This window comes from Babjeviella inositovora (genome assembly GCF_001661335.1).
Source record: "Babjeviella inositovora NRRL Y-12698 unplaced genomic scaffold BABINscaffold_4, whole genome shotgun sequence".
NCBI classification, from domain to species: domain Eukaryota; kingdom Fungi; phylum Ascomycota; class Pichiomycetes; order Serinales; genus Babjeviella; species Babjeviella inositovora.
Genome location: NW_017566841.1, coordinates 412,683 through 439,963, shown reverse-complemented (window position 1 = coordinate 439,963; position 27,281 = coordinate 412,683). Strand labels below are relative to the sequence as shown.

The 27,281-nt window shown below is 47.7% G+C and overlaps 11 protein-coding genes across 11 annotated transcripts; 6 read left to right on the top strand and 5 right to left on the bottom strand.

The window, feature by feature from the left end:
* Positions 1-1,818: 1,818 nt before the first annotated feature.
* On the top strand, positions 1,819-3,967 carry BABINDRAFT_179946 (uncharacterized protein; the record flags this gene model as incomplete). The annotated part of the gene is made up of 2 exons (XM_019131109.1): positions 1,819-1,853; positions 2,322-3,967. The coding sequence occupies 2 exons, from the start codon at positions 1,819-1,821 to the stop codon at positions 3,934-3,936; spliced, it is 1,650 nt and encodes a 549-aa protein (XP_018985987.1). The 3' UTR covers positions 3,937-3,967.
* Positions 3,968-4,178: 211 nt separating this feature from the next.
* IFG3 (Ifg3p) lies at positions 4,179-5,640 on the bottom strand. Its single transcript, XM_019130986.1, has 2 exons — positions 5,576-5,640; positions 4,179-5,529 (listed from the first exon to the last, which is right to left on the bottom strand). The coding sequence occupies exons 1-2, from the start codon at positions 5,602-5,604 to the stop codon at positions 4,428-4,430; spliced, it is 1,131 nt and encodes a 376-aa protein (XP_018985986.1). The 5' UTR covers positions 5,605-5,640; the 3' UTR covers positions 4,179-4,427.
* A 1,225-nt stretch (positions 5,641-6,865) lies between these two features.
* PEX14 (Pex14p) lies at positions 6,866-8,194 on the bottom strand. Its single transcript, XM_019128528.1, has one exon. The coding sequence runs from the start codon at positions 8,101-8,103 to the stop codon at positions 7,108-7,110; it is 996 nt and encodes a 331-aa protein (XP_018985985.1). The 5' UTR covers positions 8,104-8,194; the 3' UTR covers positions 6,866-7,107.
* An 846-nt stretch (positions 8,195-9,040) lies between these two features.
* BABINDRAFT_166258 (uncharacterized protein) lies at positions 9,041-10,243 on the bottom strand (the record flags this gene model as incomplete). Its single annotated transcript, XM_019130411.1, has 1 exon — positions 9,041-10,243. The coding sequence occupies one exon, from the start codon at positions 10,241-10,243 to the stop codon at positions 9,041-9,043; it is 1,203 nt and encodes a 400-aa protein (XP_018985984.1).
* An 839-nt stretch (positions 10,244-11,082) lies between these two features.
* On the top strand, positions 11,083-14,011 carry MED5 (Med5p). The gene has a single exon (XM_019130985.1). It carries the CDS (start codon positions 11,106-11,108, stop codon positions 13,977-13,979), a length of 2,874 nt encoding a protein of 957 aa, XP_018985983.1. The 5' UTR covers positions 11,083-11,105; the 3' UTR covers positions 13,980-14,011.
* Positions 14,012-14,456: 445 nt separating this feature from the next.
* BABINDRAFT_171014 (chromatin-remodeling ATPase) lies at positions 14,457-17,468 on the bottom strand (the record flags this gene model as incomplete). Its single annotated transcript, XM_019130786.1, has 1 exon — positions 14,457-17,468. One exon carries the CDS (start codon positions 17,466-17,468, stop codon positions 14,457-14,459), a length of 3,012 nt encoding a protein of 1,003 aa, XP_018985982.1.
* Positions 17,469-19,343: 1,875 nt separating this feature from the next.
* On the top strand, positions 19,344-19,620 carry BABINDRAFT_160900 (uncharacterized protein). Its single transcript, XM_019128527.1, has one exon. It carries the CDS (start codon positions 19,388-19,390, stop codon positions 19,589-19,591), a length of 204 nt encoding a protein of 67 aa, XP_018985981.1. The 5' UTR covers positions 19,344-19,387; the 3' UTR covers positions 19,592-19,620.
* Positions 19,621-20,926: 1,306 nt separating this feature from the next.
* Positions 20,927-21,244, bottom strand: BABINDRAFT_166255 (uncharacterized protein; the record flags this gene model as incomplete). The annotated part of the gene is made up of 1 exon (XM_019130410.1): positions 20,927-21,244. One exon carries the CDS (start codon positions 21,242-21,244, stop codon positions 20,927-20,929), a length of 318 nt encoding a protein of 105 aa, XP_018985980.1.
* Positions 21,245-21,728: 484 nt separating this feature from the next.
* On the top strand, positions 21,729-22,598 carry BABINDRAFT_28858 (uncharacterized protein; the record flags this gene model as incomplete). Its single annotated transcript, XM_019131434.1, has 1 exon — positions 21,729-22,598. A coding segment is annotated over one exon (870 nt), but the record flags the coding sequence as incomplete, so codon positions are not given.
* Positions 22,599-23,735: 1,137 nt separating this feature from the next.
* BABINDRAFT_160897 (dolichyl-diphosphooligosaccharide--protein glycotransferase) lies at positions 23,736-24,822 on the top strand. The gene has a single exon (XM_019128526.1). The coding sequence runs from the start codon at positions 23,761-23,763 to the stop codon at positions 24,673-24,675; it is 915 nt and encodes a 304-aa protein (XP_018985978.1). The 5' UTR covers positions 23,736-23,760; the 3' UTR covers positions 24,676-24,822.
* A 225-nt stretch (positions 24,823-25,047) lies between these two features.
* DUN1 (serine/threonine protein kinase) lies at positions 25,048-27,274 on the top strand. The gene has a single exon (XM_019128525.1). The coding sequence runs from the start codon at positions 25,501-25,503 to the stop codon at positions 27,004-27,006; it is 1,506 nt and encodes a 501-aa protein (XP_018985977.1). The 5' UTR covers positions 25,048-25,500; the 3' UTR covers positions 27,007-27,274.
* Positions 27,275-27,281: the final 7 nt, after the last annotated feature.

Sequence of the window (27,281 nt, the reverse complement as noted above, 5' to 3'; positions counted from 1 at the left end):
TATCTGGTCTTTTCCCGTGAATCTGTATACTAAAGATTAGGCTAATATATTGGAGCAACATTCACAGAAGTATATGATAAGCGATCGCATGCATAGTTACGCATGTGGTACTGGGACGGTTAGTGTTAAGCAAGAAGTTCTACGGCGTTTCCTTGGCCTATGGTATTAGCATGTTTCATTCCTCTACTGGCTCCAAATCAACTCAGGCTTGTTGGGGCCATTGTTTACGGTCATGTAAAAAATCGTGGTGCTATGGTAGTTACTATAGTACTTCCATCATAGTTTTGAATATGAGAGTTGTATATTCCATCCCGGTTGCTACACCTGGAAAAGGGTGTGGTTAGGTACATTTGTAACATATTCGGGAAACTTGAAACGGCATGTACAGCCGAGATGAACGAGTTGAGATAAATTTATTTTTCGGATACTTTTAGCCTTGCCAATTTTGCAGGACCCTTGTCAATTCTACTTTATTAGAAGTGGTTGGATAGGGTTCAAGAGAGTGCAATATCAAGTCAAAACACCGGTAGTAGTAATAATGAACAACCAAAATGATTTGTGGATTATTACAGAAAACCTAAGGCTAGGAAACTAGATAAGGCTCGTAGAGATTGACCTGTGATGTTTGGTGACACACGAGACATGGCGTAGTAATACGTCAGTGCACTGAAGATGCATTTATGACGCGTATTGTTGTTCCCGGAACCGGCACCTTCGAAGCTATAATTCAGGAGTACCTGGCTAGGCTGGCCCACCCCACTTTCCGAGAGATCTACACCAAAACATGAAGACAAAAATTCTCTCCATGTAACCTCGACTACCGTACCAAGTAGGTACACCTAGGAAAGATATCTAAAGCGGGAGGTGTATCAATTGCCTAGCCCTGTATACCGGTGGAAATCGGGTAACACTGCCTGTCATTTTTGCAGCAGCGACAGCACATCCTTGCGGCAAAAAGAAACCCCAGCGACGCCTAGGTCGATGGCGGAGGTCTTGGAAACATATATTCCTGTAGGGTTAATCTTTCGCACATAAAACCCCGTTCCATGACCTTCCCCTCTAGTGGGGTATATTTGTTAACCTGGCAAGTACTTATTCCCCACTCTCCCTTCAGCCTTCCATCGGTAGCCGACCCCTGCCTTGCACTTGATAGCTTTTTTTTTTTCATGTAGCCGTCATGACTAATAAAAGTAAGTACAGCGGGAAAAGAAAAAAAAGATGCAGGTGTCTCGGAAACTGCCGCCCAGGAGGGCACTTACCCTGGACCGCCCAGTCCCTGAAAGCGCAGTTTCTAGTCAAGGCTAGTACTAGAGCAAATAAGACCGTTTAAATACAGAGCTTGGGAGAAGGAATGTGAATTCAGAACCAACTAGGTGATTGACTCCCCCTAATTTTCCCCCCAGTTGCGATCGAATTACCTTAATACGCCACAGTTGACTCCTCAGAGGGGTACTTCGTACTGACGGCCCGGGAAAGTGGTGCGGTGCAAAAGTGACATAAGAATATGCGCGCCATGCCGTTATGCAGGTAAAATAAGTACCTTCATACGGCACTTTGTCATATTTTCGGTACTGGTGGACATGCATACGCACGTCGGTACCCTATCGTATATGTTACATTGGCCATTTGCTACCGCTGGCCTAGAGTTCATCCCAAATGGTGTATCCATGCCGTTAGCACGGCCTACTCCACCGTCCCACATACCATATTCAGGCTGGGTGCTCGCTTTAACCTGCACATGAGGAAATATTGCACGTTTGTTGGGACGGAATGCTTGTAAATCTTTTATCTCGCCGCAGATAACCAAATGACCACGGGATGAAAAAAAATTTCAAGCCGACAGTGGAGGCAAAGTCCACTGTCCCGGCGGGGTGTATCCAACCTCTGGTGTCTTGCTGACATCTATTGAACCGCTCTCTTCTTAGATAGTGCATCTTGCTCCATATAAAGAAGTCTAACCCCAAAAGTTTATTGACCTTCTACAAAAAACAAAGAGTGAATACGACCTCAACTTCACTTAACTTTTATTTGAGCCTGCTTGTGCACCTCTTGACTCCTTTGCATTCCTTGCCGACTCTGATCCCAGAATAAAGTCATCGCCTACCGCAGTGACTCGTCCCCTTTTGACTCTTCTCCTTAGGCACATTCCTTTTGGTACGCAGAACCTACTGCACATCCATTCTCAATTACATCACAATGTCAGAAGAAAAAATCACCACTATTCAGAGTGAGGCCAACGTATCCGGCTCTTCTTTATCTCATAGCGAACATGCCTCAAGTAGCCCAACTGGGTTCGCCGGCTTTGTCGATTCTTTCCGTAGAAAGGAGCAGCTTGTCATTGATGAAAGCTTTTCTGAAGCCCGGAAAAATGCTATAAGATCGGCCAACTCCCCTTTGAAGAAATCTTTGAAAACCAGACACCTCCGTATGATCGCCATCGGTGGTGGTATCGGTTCCGGCTTGTTTGTCGGTTCCGGTAAGTCTCTTCACAACGGTGGTCCGGCAGCGCTCGTTATTGCCTACTCTTTAGTTGGTACTGCTCTTTTCGCTACTGTTCATTCTTTGGGTGAATTGGCTGTTGCCTTACCAGTTGCTGGTTCTTTCACCACTCTCGCCAACAGATTTATTGATCCTGCCTGGGGTTTTGCAGTGGGCTGGAACTGTTGTTTACAATGGTTGGTCAACTTGCCCTTGGAATTGGTCACGGCCTCTATCACTATCAAGTACTGGAACGATACTATCAACTCCGATGCCTGGGTTGTAATCTTCTACGTTATCCTCATTGCTATCAACTTATTTGGTGCTAGAGGTTACGCCGAGGCTGAATTTATTTTCTCCTCCTTGAAAGTCTTGACCATTTCTGGGTTCTGTATCTTGGGGATTGTGTTAAATTGTGGCGGTGGCCCAACCCAAACCTTTATTGGTGGTAGATACTGGCATGACCCTGGTGCTTTCTCCCACGGCTTCAAGGGTGTCTGTTCCGTTTTCGTTACTGCCAGTTTCTCCTTGGGTGGTACTGAAATCACCGGTGTAACCGCCAGTGAAACCGCTCAGCCTAGAATTTCTTTCCCTAAGGCTACTAAACTCATCTTCTGGAAGATTGTCATCTTCTTCGTCACCTCATTAATCATTGTTGGGTTCTTGGTTCCATATAACTCCGATAAGTTGATGGGTTCTGGTGGCGGTGCTACCCACGCGTCTCCATTCGTCATTGCTATTGAAAATGGTGCTGTCAGAGGATTACCATCCGTTGTGAACACAGTTATCTTGTTCTCCGTCTTGTCTGTCGGTAACTCTGCTGTATACGCCTTCTCTAGAACTGTCTGTACATTAGCAGAACAGGGTTTAGCTCCGAAGATTTTTGGTTACATTGACAAGTCTGGCAGACCGTTGGTTGGTCTTGTAGCCATTTTCATTTTCGGTTTGTTGTCGTTCATTGCTGCTTCTGATCAGCAAGAAACTGTCTTCAACTGGCTCCTTTCTCTATCTGGTTTGGCCTTGATCTTCTCGTGGTTAACTATTTGTATGATTCACATCAGGTGGAGAGCTGCTTTGAAGCACAATGGTGAACTTGTCGAGAACTTGGAGTTCAGTTCTGGTAGCGGTATCATCGGCTCCTACCTTGCTGGGACGTTTTGGATTGTGGTTTTGATTCTTCAATTCTGGATTGCATTGTGGCCAGTTGGTTCTAACACTGCTAATGTCATCTCCTTTTTCCAGAACTACTTGGGGATCATCATCTTCATCATCATGTACCTTGGCTACAAGGTGGTCAAAAGAGATTTCAGCTTGTATATCAAGGTCGAAGATATGGATATCAAGACCGGTCGCCGTGAAGTTGATTTGGAACTTCTTGCGTTAGAAATGGTAGAAGAGCAGGCCCGTCTTAAGGCCTTGCCAGTCTGGAAGAAGATTTTTAACTTCTGGTGTAATTAATTAATTACGGGACCGTTGAGGTACGGTCAGTGTCATTTCATTTCATTTTTTTTTCGTTTTTCATTTTCGTTTCTCTTGCATTGTATAAATTATCGATATCCTTTATTAATATTGAAACCAAGTGGGTTAAGTAATTAACATAAATTTGGTAAATCTTTGCACATCTGTACTCTACCAGAATGAAATAAAAGCTACCGTTGTACGGATGAAGGTATGGGCCTGGAAGGGATCACAAACTTTGTGCGAAACGAAGTGATGAGGAGAATATTGTGTATATACGTATATATAAATAAGCCTTTCACCTACCGCAAAGCTACTCTAATACCAGGAGTCCAACCCCGAGGTTACAAAGTATAGAAAACCGTGTTGACCATAACACTATGTCGGAAAAGGATATACTGTAAGAGGCTTCAAAATCACCACTCTACGCAAGGAATGACTCTTAGCTCTCGTTAGGAGTTGATTATATCTAACAAGTACTGACGATAAATCTATAACTTGCTCTGTGAGGCTTCGTTAAAGTAATCACTGAAATCACCGGCCCTCGGGAAAGCTAAGGTCACAGCCTTGAAGCTCATTCCCAATCCCGATTGATAGCCATACCCTCCGGCACCATAGTTGTGCACGAGAACCCTCTCCTTGGCGTTCTTCACAAAGTTCTCACGCTCAATTCTCACCCCGCCCTCCCTGGAAGGTCTCCAGCCTGACACCACTCTGATCACATCGAGCTTACCAAAGCCATCCACCTCGTGTTTTGAGGATGCGTACTCGGTCAACAACTGCGGACACAACTTTGAAACCCTCTGGATGATATCCCTAGACTCGGCCTCGAAGGTAGCTGGCTCCCATCTGTATTTTTGCAAAAATCCCCCCAAGACGACCTGCCCGTTGGAGTGTGGTCTTGGAATAATGTAGGTGGCGGTGTCGTTTTTACCCCATCTCATAAAATTCTGTTTGAGTTCCTTCTTTCCGGTCTTAATAACTACAACCTGGCCACGTGCCGGGTAGGTCTTCTTGTCGTTGACTCCGCCCAACTCACGGGAGCCTAAACCTGTGCAGTTGAACACGTAGGAGGCATTTGGGGCCACAGATAAGGCATCCTCGATGTGGTCGAACTTCTGGCGGAGGACTACAACACCCTCTGCCTTCAAGTATTCCAACACAGCCTTGAGGAACTTTGGACAGTTGAAGTTCCAGGTAAAGTAGTTGATTCCAAACTTGGCCCCTTCTGGAAGCTGCAGCTGCTCAATGACTTTGTAGTCACGCAAGTATGAGCTGAGAGAGGCAATCTTGGCCTTTCCTGGGATATAGTCCCAGTAATCGGAGCACTCATAGATGTCCAAGCCAAACTCCGGGTTTCTCGCGCTCAAAAGTGCTCTCAACTTGTCGAGCTGGGTGTAGGTGAATCGGTCGTAGTTTCTCGTCGGGGCGTCATCTGGTGAGATGCAACTGAAGTTGCCCCCAGCATACGGACTGGTGTATCTGATGGATTCGTCACCTGGTTGGAACTCTGCCGCAATGGTGATTTTCGAGGCGGGGACTTTGGCGTAGGTGATGAGGGAGTAGGCAGTGTACACGCCGATGATACCAGCACTGCTATGTTAGTCTCAGGCTTTTTTTATGGAAACTATGCACGTACCCGACAATTACACATTCATCGTTTGACATTATGTATAACGAGATTCCAGTTTGGATATGAGTGCTATTCTAGGAAAAAGGGAGTGTTTATATATCCCAGTATCTTACGACATTCCACTTTTCAGGATGATGCCGGATACCAGGGGTACGTTTATGCACGTCCGCTACGGACAAAGTCCGCCTATACACGATTCGGGATTTCGGAGAATGTGCCTGATGTATATTGTTAGAGTAAGAATTCCTTTATCATACTTAACGATGCTGTGTTACTAAAACTATAGAATATAGCATAAGTGTTCCCAATAGTCTAAAAAAGTTTCGAAGGAATAATGGTCTTAGAGGCTAAAATCGATGAGAGAAGATGGGAGAATAATACAAACTGCTCGGTTACAAAAATATCTCGGGTTCGGTTAGACTACCCAATCTATTACTAGTCTCAGTCTGACTAGATTCGATTGCCCGTCTAAATTATTGCGGGGAAATTGTTCGACCGGGGGAACTTGGTCGTACAGCCAAACTCAGATTTGCCAGCCAGAAGGCATATACCATGAGCAGAGGTTATTGGATCTATCATGCTAGGAACCCCTGACCCGGCAAAATTCCCGCCGGGCCAGGCTGGGGTTGGACCATTGACCCAACAAGCCTGCTAGCAATTGGATCTGACACGCTAATTTTTATCCTGTATATATTCTCTATCTAACTAAATCTGAAACTAGTAAACTAGTTTGAAATGTACAGGCTCGCACTTTACTTATCTTCGGATCCTCACTTTAATATAAATTAAACGCTAATACTACTACCAAATATACATGTATACTCGTAGGAAGTCAAAAAGGAGAAAAGGAAGAAAATAAAGATTGAAAACCAAGACTTTAATATAGTTATCGCTAATTATCACGATTATATGTGATAATTTTTAATATTCAAAAAAGAAAGCGTTGTTTCATTTAAATTCAAATGGTGTAAATTCTCCAACACGATAATTTCACCTCGGAGCCTGCCGAAATCTGGATAAACAATTCTTATTTAAATTTACGGACTATGGAACAGGAGACTTGTCAATCAAAGTTAACCTCTATAGTGTCGAACCAGAACTCGTACATCATCTTCGTCAATATAAGTCACTTTTGGTCAATTTTTAAAGAAACTTGACAGGGTGTATCTCAAACCGCAATGTGATATACAATTTTTACGAGAAACAGATTGAAGGTACTATTGTTTAACAATGTATCACTTTCAGTAAGTGTTTATTAGGCAACTTAAGAATTCCTTGATATGCCGAAGTCTAATTCGGTCAACTCGCAGGAGGTCAATTTACTGGTCACTCACGGGTCATGGTGGCGAGTGAGGGAGTTAGATAATCATGTGATATCAATCACTTAGCGAAACAGCAGCAGATATAATTCAGACTAGATACATCTTGAACAGTAAATCACAGAGATTTCTCTTTCACGTAACCCTATTGGGTAAACTCCGAATTGCTTTTTTTTTAAAGCCAAACATATATATTAGTGAACATTAACGATAGATTGATTACGCATTGGAAGCCTTCTGCCACGCTGGAATCCCGTCGTCACCAGGTGTCTTCTTGTTAGCAGCCTGCTGCCAGGCCGGGATGCCGGTGTCAGCCTTTACCTCAACCTTGACTTCCTCCTTGACTTCTGTTTTGGCTACTTCTTGTGCCTCTGGCTCGACGGGCGGCGTGACTTGTTTCTTTAACTGCTCCTTGGCCAAGATATCCTTGGCAGACGGGATGGAAGAGATTGGCGGAACCTTGCGGGTCAAAATAGACGGCGCCGGGGACTCGGTGCTCGGGGTCTCTTGGGTCTTGCTTCTGGACAAAATCAACTGCTTCAACGATGCCAACTCCAGCTGGATGGAGGAAAGTTCGCTGTCAACGCGGTTATTCTGCACAGATAAGCCCGAAGTGACCTCGCGTTTCAAATTCTCCAACTCAAGCTTGAGCATCTTGACATCTTCCTTGGACTGGGACGCCAAGTTGGAAGTGGAGCCGAGAAATTCGCTAATTTTGGACGACAACTGGCCCACCTCTTCCAATTTTTCCGCACTCTGCTGCGTAGTTTTCGCGTTTTGGTCACTGATTTCTTTTAAAACCACGTCGATCCGCAAAAACTCTTCATCAATGCTCTGCTTGTCCTGTTCGATATCTGACTTCGATGGTGGGATGATGTTTGGCACCACATAGCGCTTCACGACCTGGTACAATCCGTAGGCCACACCCACACTGGTGGTGGCCATGATGAAATAGTCTTTCCAGTCTCTTTCTGGCACGATAGGCGGAGCGTTGTAGTATTCCACCGGGGCTGTCACAGGAGCGGCGACCGGTGCGCTCAACGTCCGAGGAATCGAGCTAGCCGGAGTTTCGTTACTTCTTCGCAATACCTCTTGGACCTCTTCTTGGGTCAAACCCTTGCTTTCGATGAACTCGATCTTCTTGGTCAACGGCGACCCCGCCACCTGCGGGTCCTTTAAAAACGCGATGGCACTCTGAATCAAGTCTTCTCTCATAATAGGAGGCGAAGAATCGTTGATAAATGATAAATGTGGTGTGATACGAAATACGTTATATAATAGGCGTGAATAAAAGTGATTGGTCTGGAAGAGATGGGGAAGCGATGAATGTCCGCCGGATTACGTTTTCCCCGCGAAACGGACCGAGGCATGTGCGAAAAAGTGTCTTACGTAAGCCGCACAGACGGAGGAGACTACCAAGGTAAAATTGTGAAGGAAATGAGTCTACTCGAGAGAATAAAACCAAGGTAAATAGTTATACAAGACTCTAGAAATCAATATTTATAGATCTTCCAATCGAGTTGAATTCTGTGATTCATTTCTTTGTTGTGGGAAACCAGCAATATCTTTTTGTTATTGAGACCTTAAAGCTCAGCAAACATACTCAACAAGCAATGCTAAATAGACTACTTCTCTGTAACATGCTTATGTTTGAACGATGTAACACGACACCAGGCCTAAACCGTACGTCAAAGTAGATGCATTATATTCAACTTTTCCTATATAAATATGCAATAATATAATCACAACCAAAAACCGCCCTGGCTCGAGAGCCGAAGAAAAAAAAGGGTGAAGAAAAAAATGCGTAGAATTAGTCACAAATTATGCCAACTCTATACTAAGCAAGGGACATTGTTCGGACAACCTAAAAGGTATAACCAGTCATAAAGGGCCACCAATGAAAAGAGGGACCAAGAGAATTTTTTTTGTTTTTTATGTTTTTTTTGTTTTTTTTAACTTTTCCTTTTCTTTTTTTTTTCTTTTTCAAAAATAATGATTTTTTCCCATAGATTGTTTGTAACACCAATGTAGACCGAAAACAAAGAATAATTACCAGCTGTAATGCCGCCGCAAAACCAAGCCGTTAGCGACAGAAAGAGAAAGTCGTTAATGGCAGAAATAGAAAAAAAAACGCAAACCGATAGACCTAGATCTAAGCCCAAACAGATGCAGCGGTGGACGAGGGCTTACTCCGGCTACTCCCGAGAATAAGGCCGTTGTGGTTCTCAGTCACAGACGAGCCTTGTTGTGAGTCGCCCCAGACCTTGCCCCAAGGAGACGTACCGGTCATATCGAAGCCACCGGTACTGTGGATGGAGGAAAGTAACTTATTATCGTCTTCCTCATCGTCGTCAGCGCCCATGACGAGCGAGGAGGGCAACGTGTTGATGTTAGTGGAGGCAGTGGAGGACGAGGAGGAGTTAGGTCTTGAGTAGTCACCGGAAACTTGGGGTCTCACTGGAGGCGTACCTGGATAGGTCTGGGTATACCCGGGGGTCTGGCCAACCGGAGGAGTAACCTGAGGATATCCTTGGGCCCCATACTTGAACGGGTCAAATGCCTGAGGCTGGGCCAAGGACCCGTTGGTTTGCGTACCCAACAAAGCTGGCTGTTGGTAAGCACCAGAGAAGGCAGCCGGTTGCTGAATTGGCTGAGAGTAGCGAGTTTGATCCGAGCGGGCTGGCTCTGAGTAGCGATTCATCGCCGGATCTTGTGAGAAACGGTTGTTTACCAGTTCCGAATAACGGCTACTCGGTGGTTCCGAGTAGCGGCCCTGCTCTTGCGGGTAGCGGTTACCCTCAAACCGAGTATTTGAATCCTGGTTGTAGCGGGACAACAAATCATGGTTGTACTTCTTCAACTGCTCGATCTGCTGGTGGTTGATCTGCGAGTTGGTCGAGATTGGTGGAGGTGTGAACTGCTGCGACCCGAATCTCAGGTCGTTAAAGCTGCTGCCGTTGTTAAAATTCTGGCTACGGCGGTTGTGGCTGTTGTTATTATTGTTGTTGTTACTGTACCGATTCAAATGCAAGTTCGGCCCATAGCTGTTGGTGTACTGGCTCTTGGAGAGGTTTGTGACGGCCTTCTCTACTTCCGCAAACTGGTACTGGAACGCGGCCGTAGGACTTTGGACGGGAGGTTGATGAGGGTTCAGTTGATTCGGGTGTTGACCCGCCTGAGAATTCGAATGCTGACCAGCTTGGGGATTCAGGTGTTGACCCGCCTGAGAACTCAAATGTTGACCAGTTTGGGGATTTGGTTGTTGACCCACCTGGGTGGTTGGCAACTGGTACCCCTGCTGAGATATTTGCGGTAACTTGGCACGGCCTGGCCCCGCGTTGTTGTAGTATGACATTTATGTGGCTGCACTCTGGTGTATACGACGTATCTGGCAAAGACGATTTTACCCGTGTATTCAAGTCAGTGTTTAGCCCCGATCGCTTGCGTGGTCGCGCCCATGAAAAATCGACGAAAAGAAAGAGAAAAGTGGCACGTGATGAGACACGTGAGAACAGCGCATGACCAGATGTCAAATAGGGGATAGTGATTCAGGACTATTAATGTGATTAGAAGTCTTAAAACGGCAACGGGTTAAAAGTGGCAGCGGCCAGAATTTGTGTCAATAAGATTCTATAGATTTTGCAACTATAATACGGTGGGAGTATTTGGGTACCATCTTGACGAAAGCAATTTAACTGCGGTACAGGCTGAAATGAGCTCCAGAATTGCTTGCTCCGCTAAAAACACAGGAAATAAAACCCTAAAGCCGTAAAAGTTTACAAAATTCCCGGTAAATGATTATTTAGTAATAGTATTTGACGAAGATTTCGGGAATTCCTGAAATGCCAGATATTGTACCCACTGCGGAGCCCGCGGAGCATCAGCCGATTAGTAGCTAGCCGTGCTACGATAAACTTGGGGGATGTAATTTTTGGAAAAGTTAATGAAACCAGGTAGAAATTATAGAGAAGGGATTTTCTGAAGGGATACAGAAGTCTAGATTCTTTTTGATAAAAGTGGGAGCCTATTACAGTTCCACACCATGCCAGTATGTACTGTCAATGCTTGGTGTATTATTAGCTCTGTTCTCATAGTTAGCAAGCCATTAACTGATATTCTCCGCATAATCATTTTTATCCACCAATTATCTGGAATACTATTTCCTGGTCGGCCCATCTTTAATTCCCTAAACATTTTATACTGAGGTTACCAAGAGTATGGCAGATATGTATTCTGCACACGTGACCACTGGCAACCCTTCAAAAACACATTCACCGTCAAACCTCCGCCCCCTCTTCTTCCTCATCATGACCGATCCAAACTTACGGATGCTCGCTTCGGCGGCGATACAGAAAAGGATCTCGCCTCTGGCGTTCCTTCAGTTGTTCCACCAGCTTAACGCGAAACATCCGGTGAGCGCGGCTGATTATGCTGACTTCTTACGCGCCACGGACGGTGATGAGGGCCTCCGCGCACGCTACGTGCTCGCGCTCGCACTCCACAGCTACGGCACCTGTGGCAACTTGCTTGACATGCTTCGCAGCCTTGCGCGTTCCCCGCCCGTGACTCAGACGCTCGTTCTCACGGGTCTCCTGAGACGCTTTGCGGACGCGGGCCTCGGGACCGTCTACGCGGCGGGCGACGTGATGGCAGCTCTTGCGGGATACCTTGAGACGGCGGACGAGGCCGTCCTCGGTGTGTGCGCAAACTTTTTGCTTGCATTGCACGCAATGCTTGACGAGCGTGCGGGCCCGTTCCCTGACGCGACCGCGCGCCTCTGTGACGCTGTCGCGCGCGTCAGCAGTGCACTCCGAACGCGCGACCCCCATACCGCACGCATCCTCACTGCAAAATATGCCGCTCTTCAACAAAGTGCTCAAAGCTCATACTCCACCCAAGGCTCGCTCAAGAGCGCTGTGCCCAAGGCGCCCACGTCTAGCTCCGCAAACTCCGCGGCGAAAGCGCGGCGCCTCCTCTGGCTCAGCCCGATGGTCCACCAGTGGCAAACTGCCGCCAAAAACTTCCTTGTTGCGTTTGAAAATGCGCTCAAGATCCAGTCACCATTCTTGCTCGTGACCGAGCTCGTTGCGGCCGCATTCGACGGCTATGCCATCACACGCCTTAGTAACCGTACAACTCTCGCAACGCTTGCGGAGCAAAACTGGCGCCTCTTTGTGACCAAGAAGTTACCGTTGCTCATCCGTGAGCTCGGAATCCATGGCGCAGAAACCACTATCGTTGGAACGCTTGCCGCATTGGACCCAAAGGTTGTGAAGGTCTTGAAAAAGGCCGCAGACGCCAATGATGACTTCATGAACCTTAACACTGACGACAGTCTTCTTGATGACGATGAATTCAACAGCTTCCCGTCCACCAGCCGCGACATTCGTCACGACTTTGTTGTCGCGTGCGCGCAGCTTGGACTTATGCTGCGCGACGTGTTCAGACGCCTTGCCCAGGAGAAACATCTTGACGTGGCGCTAGACGATGATAACTGGAGCGCCTCGCCGCCAATGGACCTAGCGGCAGAGTTTGCGCGCACGTTGAACGTCAACGCGGAGCTCGTCTCCTTCGAGGATTCCATGCTCACCGAGTTCCTCCAGGGCATCCCACGTGCGCCACTAGGCACCCAGAATGAATTCGTGGAGGTACTTCTCACGACGATTGGGCAGTTGGTGAAAGATTCTAGCCTTGTGGCACTCCACCGTTTATGTTTGGGTCTTGCAACTGTGCCTGAAGTGTTGGACATTGTCGTAGCTTTGCAGTCGCCACGCGCGCTTCTTGTACCGCTTGTAAGGGTGGTAGATTCATGGAATGCTGATGCAGAGGATATGAACTTTCAGGATACGTACACAGACTTTGGATGTGTATTATTGTTGGTGATTTTTGTGTGTAAGAGGTATCAGACGAGCCCAAGTGATGACAGCAGCGAAGGCGGGGGGGTTAGCCTGGTTATAGGCCTCGACGATGGGTCTAGCCTCACTGATGTTTCTGACGGTAGCCATACCGCTGGTTTCACCCGTGATTACCTTGCCAATTTGGGAGCCGCGCGCTATGCGTCTCTCTGCGATGTTCCTGTACCACTCAGTGATATCTCCTCTGATGACAAGCTCAATGAACTCTTGGGCGGCTGGATAGCCGCATTATTCGAGTCTGGTGCCATCTCAGATGACTTAATGGGCCAGACCACTGCCAAAGAGTGCTACGAGCTCATCCCTCTCCTCTTCCAACAGGCAGTGTCGGCGTGCGAGCGTCAGATCATTGACCTTGAGGTGTTAAAGAGCGGCTTGGAGTACTTTTTACAGCCGTTCTTGCTTGTAACGATCATTGGTATCTTCCGGCTGCTCAGGCACGCGTTCTGGGCGCTTGCGTCGCCCGGGGCCAACGACGACGCGCGTGCACAGCTCCTCTTGAGCATTGTCGGGATTCTCTCCAGTGAGGACGAACTTGCAGGCGAGAGCAAGCTCGTGCACAAAGTAGTCCTTCAGATTGTTGGGACAGACCTTGCGGCGGCGCTCACGGAGTTCAAAACAGCCCAGCCGCTGCTTATTGCCGAGTGCAGCCCCCTTATCGAGCGGCTTAGTCTTGACGGCAATCCTCACCAGACTCGTTCGTACTTGATGGAGTATCTCGGTCAGTCAACTTCCGTTAATACGCCCATCTACATGTTAGGAACGCAGTTCCACCAGCTTCTTGGCTGGTGTCTGACGAACCACTCGCTCCCGGCATTTGACCCGAGCTTGGTGCCGTTGCTCGCGGACACTGTTGGCTATGAGAAGGTGCTTTTGTACTTTTTGAAGCAGATGGACCACGTGTGTGCATCTGAAAATCTGCTGGTGGGTAATAAGAACTTGATGCTCGTGGTGAATCTTGCTGTGTCGTATGTTCTTTCATATAGCGGAATTTGCATCAATAAGGTCACAAGGGAATCGTGGCTCCAGTTCTTGAAGCATGGCGACGGCTCTGGTGATGCACTTTTCACTGCGTTCGCTAGCCTCAAGTCCCGTTTAGATGCCACAGACTCCGAGATTGTGGCGTTGTTTATTGAGAAGTTGACCGATGCCGTGGAGCACGCCATTCCTGTTAATTAGAATCCTGTATATCAATGTTATGTATACTATGTTTGAATAGTTAATATTTGTAAAACTGAATTAATATTAAGGATAACAATTCGATCATGCTTTCCTTCTCCGTGTCGATTGGTTGATATTTATGATTTCACGCTCCTTATCTTAATGCTCTACTTACTCGTATAACTAGGTAATCACCCTACCTGAGAAATTACAGGGAATAGGTTCGTATGCAACACCTAAACCGAAAATTTCATAATTTCTTCATCTTTACGTAGTTTCAAACATATTAGAGGTTTCTGTCTCACAATCGATGTAGCCCATAGCCTCTAGCTTATCTACTTCATCTCAGGGTTATGAATCTACCTACTCTGAATCACTTTCACATATGATTATCGCACTCCATTTTTCATTCCATATAACATACCAACCCTCACTGTTTTGCATCTTAAATTACTCTTACTCTTTGAAAACATAGTCATTTTCTATTAATCTACACTAATTCCTTGGAGAGTCCATGCGCGATGGTGCAGCGCTTGACCCGTCGTCGAACTCGCCCTCACCCTCATGGTACATATCCTCCAACTTGGAATTTCTCGCCTTGCCAGAGATCTCACGAATCCGCTTATTAGACGGCTCGCTCGCACCCAAAACCTCATCCGCATCTTCATCGTTGTCCAAGAGCCACATTGCGACCTCACGCTTGTCGTCCTTTGCGGACGGCGCAGGGGCGGCCTTCCCTTCCATCACCACTTGTTGGACATGCTCCTTCTGTTTCGCACGGTCTCTCATCCGCTCCTCAATTGTCCCCTTGACCAACAACCGATACACCGTCACTTGGCGCGTTTGGCCCAATCTATGGGCTCTGTCCATGGCCTGAGAGTCAATCGTCGGGTTCCAATCACTATCGTAGAAGATGACAGTATCGGCAGCTGTCAAGTTGATCCCTAGCCCACCGGCTCTGGTGGATAGGATGAAGATGAAGATTTCGGGCTTGGTTTGCCAGTCGTGCACCAAGTCACGTCTATCGCCGAGTTTGGAAGAACCGTCTAGACGGATATATTTGTACAGCTTGTACGTAAGGTACTCCTCCATGAGATCCATCATCTTCGTCATTTGGAAGTAGAGCAACACACGGTGGTCATTAGCCTTCAAGTCCACAAGCAATTCGTCCAACTTGGAAAGCTTCCCAGATTCGGTGATGAATCGTTCCATTGACGGCATCTGGATCGAAGCGTGGCCAGTTTTTGCGTTGAGCGGCTGTGGAAGCATGTTAGCTGGTGGATAGTCCAGTAGAGGGACCTTCTGCTCCATCAAGCCGAGCTCCATGGAGAGCGGCATCGGCATGAGTGCCAGGCGAAGCTCACGGTTGAATAAGGTGTCATCGCGCTGCGGCGCAAAGCTCGCGTCGCTACAGATAATGTCCACAGGTGGGGCAGAGGCGGGTGAAATCGCCGCGGGGTCGAGGGTGTTGAGGTGCATGGCGGTGTAAGTGTTGGATTGGACATTGAATAATGAGCTCAGGTTTGATACCGAGGAGAGGTCAGAGTCAGAGTCAGTGGACAGGCCATCAACGAGGTTAACCTCTTGAATAACCTTTTGGCCCGCTGTCAGGGATGACTTCCCGCCGCTCTCATGGGTGATCAAAAGGCGTTTATGCGGACTAGCATAGCCGTAAAGCTCCTCTATAAGCCCATCCTCAATCTGGCTGTGAGTAATGCGGTTACCACGAATGCTCCTGGCAAGTTCATCTTGCTTCGCAAGTTGAGTAAACTCCTGGGTCGTGCAATCAACCAACCCTAACCATCCTCGCGTCTCCTTTGCCATATTCTCCTCCCGGTACACACTCATCATTTCCAATACCTTCTGCTTCAGACCGATGGTGTTATTCCAGTGCGGCAGGAGCATCTCACGGTAGACAACCTTGGGCACACGGTAAGCGATCTGGTTCACGGCAGTATACTGCACATCCAACTGTGGAAGCGCGGCCTCGCGCACAAAGGATGCGGTCGACGCAAATGTCGCGAACGAAAACGGCGAGCTGGTATCGGCGCGCTCAAACAAATCCGGGTGGTTGCACACCTTACGGAACTGCATGACAAGGTTCATCAAGCTCTGCGCGCCGTCCTCGCCACGCGCGCGTTCGATCAAGTCACGTACGGAGATCTGCGACTTCAACATGTGGTACAACTTCTTCTGGCGGTTGGTCATACCGCAGTACACGTCGATCTCGATCTTGTCGCCCAACTCGCTCTGCACGTTCTTCTTGATACGGCGAAGCATAAATGGCTTGAGAATCACGTGCAAACGACGCAACTGCTGCTCATTTAATTGCGCACCGCTAGTCGCGTGCGACTCGATGTCCTTTGCAAACCAGTCGCTGAACTCGTCATGAGAGTCGAAGAGCGAGGGCATGATGAAGTGCAACAACGCCCACAACTCCTGCATGTTGTTCTGGATCGGCGTCCCGGTGAGAAGTAAACGGTTGCGGCACTGGAACGACAAGAGGCTCTTCCATCTGGAGGAGGAAGAAGATTTGATTGCCTGAGCTTCATCCAAAATCATATACTGCCATTTCATCCGCTGAAAGTACTGCGCATCCGCGACCACCATCTGGTAGGACGTCACCATCACATGGAAGGGAGCATCTTTGGCGTACGTCGGGTTCTTGCGGTCCCAGAACTTACGTAACACCTTACGGTCCTTGCCAGTTCCCCAGTATGGAAGGACCTTGAAGTCGGGCACAAACTTCGCAATCTCCTGCTGCCAGTTGTGGAGCGTGGAGGCCGGTGAAACCACAAGGAACGGGCCCCAGATACCGTGGGTTTCAGCAAGGTAGGCCAAAACGGCGATACTCTGGACGGTTTTACCAAGCCCCATCTCGTCCGCGAGAATCCCGTTGATCCCCTGGTCGTAGAGGTTTGCAAGCCAGTTAAGGCCCTTGACCTGGTATTCCTTGAGGGTGCACGAAAGGAGTTTTGGTTGTTCGATGGAGATGTCTCCGAGGGAAGTAGGGTTTTGGAAGTTAAGATCGTCATCGTCATCGGGGGTCGTACGCGATCCGTTCGCGTCCGCACGCGCACCGTTCGCTGCATCCCCGTTGAACGCACGCGCCTTCCCCTGCGTCGCGAGCAACGCGGACTGCGCGTTCGCCGCCGCTTGCCGCACCAAATCCTCATCCTTCTCATTTTCAAAATCAATGCTATGTAAATCGGTGTGCACCGCCTCTGACGGGGCTTCTATATCATACCCAGACTTGAGTCCGTGGGTCAGCGCCACTGGTCCGTGCTCACCTGCGTTCTCAATTTCATCTGTTCTGATCTTCTTCCCGATAAAGTGTGAGTACAACTCCGTCTGGGTGATCAAAAAGTTCAACTTGCGTGACTGGCGCTTGGCCTCACGCGCGTCCTCCTCGCGCTTGGCCTTGTCGACCAATTCCTTCTCTGCACGCTTACGCAACTCCTTCTCTTCACGTTCATTGCGCTTCCAGAAATTGAGCATCTCACGCATCGCGCGTCGCGCCTTGGTCGTGAGGTCTTTCTGCGACTTGTTCGTCTTGACCTGCCAGCGCTTGGCCTCGCGCGCCGCAAGGATCGCGGTCTTGCGCAAGTTCACGAGCTTTGCCTGCAGCGCTTGTTGGAGGAGCCGCGATACCTTTGGCCCGTCCTTGCGCGACATGTCCTTCCACACCGAGAGGTATATATTGTCGTACTGCTTCTCCAACGCACGTGCCTCCTTGGTGGTGGCCTTGGGGCGAATGGTAAGCCGGAGAGAGCGGATGCGCGGCGTGTCGTCCTCGGGCGTCGTCTCTAGCCTCGTCTCTGTCTCTGCCTCTGCCTCCGGTCTTGCCTCTGACTCTGCCTCCGGTCTCGACGCTGCTTCTGGCCCTGTTTTCTTCGCCGCGCGCACAGCCGCCCTCTCGAGCTTCTCACGTGCCGCTGCCGCATTGTCTTCCTCGATTTCCTCCTTCGTGCGTCTCTTCCGCCGTTTGGGCTTGCCGTCACCGTCGATCTCATCTTCGTCCTCATCCTCGGCCCGGCGCTTTTTATCATCTTCTTCCGGCTCGTCTTCGGCCTTCTTGCGCCGTCCGCCACGCTTCTTCATCGGCGTTCCGTCTTTCTTCAACATGATTTTTTCGCCGAGCTCGTTGATGATCACTGTTGGCACGTACACTGCCTTCTTTTTGGGGGCTTCCACCTGGAACTCCAGTTGCCCCTCTGAGGTAAAACTCTCTGTCGTCGCCGTGATGAAGTTATCAGCGGCCTCTTTTTCGGCCAACGCTGCCAACCGCTCGCGCTCAAGCGTCTTCTTGCTCTTGCCACGCATGCGCTTTTTTGGCGGCGAGACGGGAGTCTCTGCCGCAAGTTCGGTCGCCTCACCAGGAGCGGTCGCCTGGGAAAGAACTTTCACTGGGGGAAAGCTCGCCGCAGTCTCAGCTGGGGAGATCGTTACAGGTTTGGCCTGCTCCTCGGCCTCTGGGTCTTCCTTACGTCTCCCGCGCTTTTTCTTCAGGGCCATTGCGCCTATACTCCCGTTGGAACGCAGCCGGCGTTTCTTGTCGTCATCAAGGGCGTCGTCCAGGCTAGGCGGTGGCTTTGTCTCGAACGTCTCGCTCAAAAATCTGAATTCGCTCACGCGCGAGCCAGCAAACGCTTCCGTTTGCTCATGGAGCCTGTACACGGTTTCGATATTATCCAAATGAGTCGCCGTCTTGGTTTGGAACTCGGCCTTGGTACCGTTGAGCACTCGTCCGATCTTGAACGAAGACGTCTTGGAGTCGTCAAGGAGCATATCGAGAGTTGGGTTCTTGTGGCCAGAGTCGTCCGCTGGAGCGGGATTCGATAGAATAGATGATATGGACATCATTTTGGGGGCGTCCGAGGATTCAGGGACCAGCATGGCAATGAGTAAAGTGTTTGGGTGGGTATGGCAAAGGGGAGGATATGGTAGCCTCTGTCTTTGCCTCGTTTAGGGGTCCTTGGAAATCCGAGTGCTATCTCGCCGGTAATAATGCTCAGCTTCGGAAAGCGCTGTATAACTTGAGAAGTTACTAGAGCTAGTTGCCACTGGGATTGGGTGAATTTTTTTTTTGGCTCGTATGAAGTCTTGCAATTGGCCGGTGAGTTCGTCCAGTTACGGTAGTAAATATTCTGAGTAGCTGATACGTAACGTCTGCTACAACTGTAGTGTTGCTTATATTCAATTACGTTCTACATCTTCGTGGCGGTGCGGATTATTTAGCGGTGCCACCGCGAGGGGCAGGGGCGAACAGCCGGACGCCAGGTTTGCCCCAAGAACAGTCGCAAGTTACGGGCGAGGCTAGACATTTAGTTAGAAAAACCAAAAAGCCAAAATTTTGCATTCCGGGCTACGCGCCACAGAAGGCGAAACTACGGGAACAAAGGGAAGAACAATCCGCATGATTAACAATGCTGGAATTTTTACATCTTGCCTTAACTGATCAAGACTGGCCTCCCCATTCTGCGATAATATTAGTGATGGTTGGGAAACGGTATATCCCGATTAGGCAAAGTATAGAAGAATTGGTCCGGCATATAGCGTTGATCTGTGAAATTTCAGAGCGCGTCGGCAGTGGATACAGGACAGGGGAGTTGATCACGTGGTGGGTTTAAGAGTGAAGTCAGCTCAAGGTCTGTTGCTAAGGGCGAGGTCACGGGATAAAACAAAGGGCTGAACGTAACTACCGTATTCAATACGGGATACGAGACATCTTTATACGTTGGGCAGGCATATTGGTATACTTTCGAGAATCCGTAAAGGGGGGACAGCTGTCACGTTCCAGGTATTTCTTTTACAATTACCGAATATTGGATGAGAATTTTAGAAAGTTCCATTATAAACTTCGAGTTCAATAGACTTTTCTCGATTATATCCTCATTCCCTCAAATCCTTTTAAACAAATGCGAAAACTCCATCGGAACATTCGATGATTGACGGATGCCGCCAATCTGATTTCGAGGTTCATTTGTATTCTACCAGAACTCTTGTAGTTTAATTATGGGGGTTTGCTATTAATAGAGCGTTAGCCATCGGGGGAAGGGGGGTCGCAATTTTTTTGGGTTATATAAAGGTACATCAGGAATTCAAATTCAGCTGTGTTATATGGTTTTCTTGAGTTTTACCAAGTTGAGGAATAAAATAAGAATTTGCTATTTGTAGGAATGTATCACAACAGGTTGTAGCCAGTGAATAAATAGCTACAAATACATCATTATCTATTCCTGCCCATATATATATGGCATTTAATCATCGATGGGAGTTGTGGTATATCTAGTGGGTAACAGTGGATACTGTTAGCTAGCCAAAAGAGGATAAACTTTATATATAAGATATACACAAGAAAATGGTAGTCGATGGCCTTATATACTGAGGCGGGTACGACGCCAAGGTGTCCGTCTATCGGAGGCAAGGAGATAATGGACCTCGACTTCCGTCTAGTGAAATGGCACCTTTACTACAGGTATTACGTAAATCCTTTAGATCTACCTCATAAAATATTTGTTTGATGGAGACAGCATAGGTTGGCAGGTCCACTAGCCTGACAGGATAATAGTCCATAGAGAATGTGGTAGCGTGTACGTGGACATGAATAGGGAGGTGAGACTGCTCAGGAATGGAAGTCGCTTAACCACCTGAGATAAAATGAGCTTGCTCAAAGAGGATTCAGATAACTCCTTGCCAGCAGAGCTGGTCATAGCCTGTGAAAAAAAGGAAGAAAATTCCTCAGTTTATCCCTCAAAATAGATCCACAAGCAGCCCTTTCAAAAATACAAGTCCGTTGGTCCTGAGATAACAAAATATATCAAGAAACGAAATAACATCCTTCCAGAGGACAGCGTTTCATCAATTTGGGGTGCAATCAACCTATAAAAATATGCATATACGGACTCACTCTTTCAAACCATTTGGCTAGAGTCAGCTGGTTTCGCCTATGTATTTGTCTCTAGCTAGGTCGCAGGTACCCGCGCCTGCATGCGCCCCGCCACCACGCCTAGCGTTTTGTTCACCGCGCGCAACCGTTTCTTTAACTCTGTCACACGCTGGACGATTTGGGCTTGTTCCGATGCCACGCCAGAGCCAAAACATCGCTTGTCAAACTGATCCAAGTCTGCTTGCATTATCTGGAGACGCATGATAAGTGTGGCTTGACTTTCGTGCAACGACTCCAACTGCCGGTTGAGCTTTTCCAAGTTTGGGCCAAGCATCGACTGGACTGCCAATTCCACCGGGTGCGTGTCATTCACAGGAAACAGTGTTCTATCCATTGAGGCTTAAGGTAGAGGTTGTCCGTCGATACAATGTGAAGCTATGGCCTTTTTGGATGAACCGTGAGATTAGGGACTCTCAGATCTTTTGCTCACCTTTGCCAGTTCTCTACCTAACCCTTCCGTACAGGATCGGATGTCTGAGATTTTCACCTCCAGAGGCGTTTCAAGGATTCCGTCACTGGATTCGTATATCTGTATAAATCGTCTAAATTGATATTTAAGATACGTGGACGTCCAGGCAGTTTACCCATATGCTGACCTTTTATCCCATTCTCGTCCTCGATATCAGAATTTGACCATATATCCTATTGCACAGGCTTAATCATTTAATCAAGATAAGCAAGCCTGTTTACAGCTTATACATCCAGCATTTCCCGGAAAAAAACTCCAGAAATCAGATTTCAAGTATCCCACTTCTGTACTGATGCTTTCTAGAACAATAGCCATCACCACTGGCCTCCGCTACTACGCCGCCGCAGCTAAGCCTGAGCTTTCCACAATTTTCCCCTCTAAACGCGTCATGAACCGCTTGCTTTTTGACTACGACTCGCGCTTGAACTTCAAAAATCTTTATCCCATTTATGAGTCTGTATATCGATCCATCGACTCTGATGGCTTTACGCTCCCCAACTACGCCACATCCGCCGATTTAATGTTGATGAGGGAAGTCTTGGGCGTCATCCGGAAGCGCACACATGCAACCAACCGGCACTTGCTCGCGTTGGAGAACGAGTTGGTAGAGAAGGCTGCAGAATTGGGAAATAACGATGCCGTTGCGACCCTCGCGTTCGAGACCATCAATGATCCAGGGAATCCTGAGGATATGGCCCATGCCAAAAAGCTTGTTATCGAGCTTTTCAAGCTAGAAAACCCGTTGACATTCAAGCTTTCCGGTGATCTAGCTTGGGCAAAAAAAGACGTCGGTCAAGCCGAGGCCTTGTACACGCGTTTCCTTGAGTTAGAACCCAATACCGCAACATCCTCAGAAGTCTACAAGAACCTCGCCTTTATTAACTTCCTGAAGCCAGACTTGCTCGCGCTGCAGCGATATTTCGAAAAGTCCATCAAGTTCGGGGAAGCTGCGAACGTCGCCCAGTGCCACTTCTATCTTGGTCAGCTCGCCCATGCTCAGCCGCTGCTTGCCCGCCACCACTATGAGGCTGGGGCAAGTCAGGGCTTGATTGAGGCTTTCCCTGCCTTGGGCTTTCTTGAGATGAACTATTACAATAACTTTGCCAAGGCAGTGGAATGGTTCAAGCTTGGCGTAGAGTTGCGCGATAGTACCGCTCTTATGGGCTTGTTTGACTGCTATGTGCGGATGGAATTGTGGGAGAAGGCTGAAGCAACGCTCATTACGATCCATGTTTTTTTCCAAAAGAAAAGAGACTCTGCTGAGGCAAGCGCGGGGGAGGATTCTGGCGCATTTGAAATATACAATGTGTTTTTAAGCTCCAGGGGTGATACCATTGAAACAGTGAAGTTGGCCGCGGCCAAGGCGAAGCAAGGTGGTTTTATTGCCCCAAGATTTGTCCCAGAGGAGGGCAAGAGAAAAATTAACGTTCACGAGACGAAGTCAAAGAGCAAGTGGGATATCTAACTAGCGAGAGCGCTAGCACGGATACAAACTCGAACTTCAGGCAGGACTGTCTGAATTGTTAGTGGTACCAGATGAATCAAGTTTGTGAGCGAATGTGAAGGATCTTTGTCAGTAGTGACCGAATATCTAAATTAAATGGTTTGATTGGGGTCAGAAACGTATATATCTGGAAAAAAAAAGGAAAAATAGACAGTTCCTACAACTTAGATGACCAAAGATCGTGAATTTATCACCAATAATATCAATATTAGCTTCAAGTACTGGTGATACTGACCAAAAGACAATAGAAATTATGGAATAATGTGGGCTTATATCAGACCAAGCGTTCAAACAAAATAGTTAGCCCAAATACTCAGGGCTCAACGTTACGTCACCCGCGCGTGCCCATATGATAATATTACAGCGTTATTCACGAGATACACAAAGTATATTTACAAAAAAATAGATTACCTTAACATATTAGAATCCTTTAATCATTTGAGAATAAAAACATGTTTGATCATTATACACTGCGTTTGTATTCGGCCCTCCACTCACTTTCCTCATCTACATCTGACTGTTCAGCAGCTAGCAAGCTCAGTATTTCTATTGTATCTCGTCTCAAAAGCCAAAACCATGGTGAATTGGCATAAACGAACACAAATATAAACAATTCAAATAAAGGCTCATGAAGAATTGAACGTATAATATGAGCCACTAGAGTCTTGTTACCGCCGCTCACTGTGCAGGACACCTCGAACGAACAGCAGGCCACTTTGCCGCGCCAACACCTGCTATATCAACAACTGCAATCACCAATTGCAGATTAATTTTATATCCTCACTCGTTAACATCTACGATGAAGCTCATCTATCTCTTTTTCGCGCTATTTGCGGCGGTGTGCCAGGCGGCGACTGCCGATAGCTTACGCAAAACCATGGCTAAGCAGAAGAGCGGGGACGTTTTGCGGATCACGCACACAAACTACGAATCAATCATGAACGGGCCAAGAGACTACGATTTGGTCTTGTTGATCACCGCAACTGATCCTCGTGTTGGCTGCCACCTTTGCACGGAGTACAACCCCTCCTTCATTGCGATTGCGGGCGAGCATGCGAAGGCATCCCAGGGCAAGAGCAACGTGTTCTTTGCTCTCCTTGACTTTAACGAGAAGTCCAGACCAATCTTCCAGCAGATGCAGTTGCAGAATGTGCCAAAGTTGTACTACTATCCGAAGACCGCCAAGCCAACGCCGCTCACCGCGGGGTTCGAGCAAATGCCGTTCATGGAAGGCAGCCATGCCGAGAATACCGTCAACTGGTTGCTGAGCAAGTTCCCAGACCACAAGTTTAGCGTCCCACTGCCACCCACCGACTACGCTAGTGCGGCATTGACCGTGACTTTCGGAGCCGTGTGTGCGTACGTAGTTTATCTCAACCTGGCAAAGGTGGTGCGCAACTTCCTGGGAAAGAATGTGTGGGCTCTCGCATCTACTTTGACCGTGCTCATGTTTGTGTCTGGTTACATGTTCAACTCGATCCGCGATACTCAGTATATGCGGTATGACGCCGATAAGAACCCGATCTATTTTGTTTCCGGTCATCAGATGCAGTTGGGGGTCGAGACTCAGATTGTTTCCTTCATCTATGGAATTTTGAGCATATTCTTTGTGGGGTTGGTACAGAAGCTTCCAAGAAGCGAGAAGTTGCTGAAGAACCGTAAGGCGGAGTTTGCCGCGACGGCGGCCGTGTGTGTGGCTATATTCTTTGCTTATAGCTTGTTGATTTCTGTGTTTCACAAGAAGAATTTGGGGTACCCATATTCTTTGGCGAATCTTGGTGTGTTCTTCTAACGAACACGAGCTCGGCCTAAGTTATTAGGCCATAGACCTTCAACTTTGAAACGGTGACTGATTGACCTGTATTTTTCAACAAAATATGGATAAAAATACAAGAATATAAAAGAACAACATTATATAGAGAGAGAGTAATTGTTGGGCATAGATTAAAAATTAAAATCTTTTTGATCTTAAACTCTATATGGAGGGCTTGTTTAATACCAAAGGCCAATGAGGAATCTGGTTTAGAGCTAGGTATTCCGGACAATGGCTCATCCTCGGTCACGTAGGATTATCCGTCACGTGCAAAGATATCTAACGCGAAAGATAAACACTGAAAAATCCGTAATATGATCTTCGGGTTTCACTTCTTGGCAACATTCAAACACGAGGCATTATTATTCAGTTTCACACACCTTAAGGTGGCGCAAATATCATATCTAGCAGGTTTCCTGAAAAATACAAACCTGGCATACCTGAATCTCGACTTTAAAGCAACTTCCACAGTTGCTTACAACCTCGAACGAATCCACTACAGGGAATACTCCAAGTTAATATTTTTTTGTCAGCACAAGTTCATTTGACTTACTCCCTATCTTGAAACCTTTATTCTTAACGAATTACCTCTCAGATTTTTAATTTTCTCGGAATCGGTTGAACATAACCTCCTTTTGGACATAATCCTTAGAGGTATCCCCTAAAATTATTACGTTTCCGTATTTATCTCCCTTGAGACTACCTCCTTCGCCACGTATCTTCAGAAGTAATCCTTTGAACGCCTCTCCAAATCTTTCATAATACGCACGGAATCTTTTAGTAACATCTTTCGAACTATTCACCATGTTGAACCGAAAACGCCACATCTCCGGTGACGTCTCCACACCAAAACGCTCCAATATCCCTACCAATCCCGTCACGCCCCTCGCGACACTCTTCAGTATGACCGCTTCCCCAGACCTCACTATCTCCCGCGACAACACGCTCATCGGACGCTCTTCTCAGTGTGACATCAAGCTCTCGGGTCCGGATATTTCTGGAAAGCACTGCCACTTCGCGGTGGTGCGCGCAGACGGGCGCGAGTATCTCAGTCTCACGGATCTTTCCTCGCACGGCACTTTTGTCAACGGTGAGCTCCTTGGCAACGTGAAACAACGGGTTTTGCAAAACGGAGATAAAATTGCATTTGCACAGTCGGGCTCTTACATTCTCCGTTACCAGGGCCTACAAACGTCCTTCTTCGACCTGTACACGCTTGGTGAGGTGCTCGGCGCAGGCCATTACGCGCAGGTCCGCGAGGCACGTCACCGGCGCACCGGTGCAGTGCACGCAGTGAAGATTTTCCAGCCACAGGTGGCGCAATCTGGCACGCTTGCTAAGTTGAACCAGGAATTAGAGCTCCTCATGAGCATGGACCATCCAAACGTGGTGCAATTGATAGACAACTTTAATGAGCCTGTTAACCGCTCATCGGTAGTGAAATACCTCGTGTTGGAGAAGGTCAACGGTGGTGAATTGTTCCAGCGCGTAATCAGCAAGGGAAAATTGCGCCAGGACGAAACCAACGCTATCTTCCGCCAGCTCCTCCAGGGTCTCACATACTTACACAGCAAGGACATCATCCACCGCGATATCAAGCCCGAAAATATCTTGTTGGAGATCACTCCGCGGACGGATACGGATCATAGTTCTCATAGCCCTTGGGACGCGCACGAACTCGTGGTGACGGTGAAAATTGCAGACTTTGGTCTTGCAAAGTGTATTGGCGAGTTGAACTTTACCCAGACACTTTGCGGCACACCGGCGTACGTGGCCCCGGAGGTCTTGTGCCACTCAGAGGCTCGCAAATACTCCAAGTCTGTTGACTTATGGTCGGCAGGGGTTCTTTTGTATGTCTGTCTATGTGGGTTTCCACCTTTCAGTGATGAATTAGGACCGCCCTCGATGCGGCAGCAGATCTTGGAAGGTAAATTTGCATTTTTTAGTCCGTATTGGGATGAGATCGCAGACCCTGCGTTGGATTTGATAGCACGCCTTTTGGTGATCGATCCTGCCGAGAGGTTGACTGTCGAAGAGGCATCAAGGCATATTTGGTTCATGGGAAAAGTTGAAAATAGCGAAAGGATAAATGTCGAGGTGGAAAGTATGGAAAATACTGAACTGGAAAAGATAGATGTCATGCGCGATATCGACAGCTACAGGGAGATCCATGCGAAAGCGATGAGTGTGCGAATTCCCGTACGAAGCGGAACGGTGCCGCTCACATTGAGCGAGAGGTATACATCAAACGAGAAGCTGCATAGTTTCCATGGTGCTACGAGGGGTTTGTCAGATGTGGAAATGGCGTAGTTGAAGGGTTACAAATTATTTTCTTATCAATTCTTCATGGCATTGAGACTTTTGATTACTGCTACGCTCCAGGGAAGGTTCTTCTCTTCGCGTTCGAATGTGAGTGAATCCTCTTTTACCGTTGCTTCATCTCTGATAGCCCAAATTTAAGTGACTCCTTTACCGAGCCTTTTCCCTTTCTTTGCCGCATATATGCCCTTCAAACAATTCTGCAATGGTTTCCTCATCTAATCATATCGAAAAGCCTGAGTTTTATTTACACACCAACTAGTTTC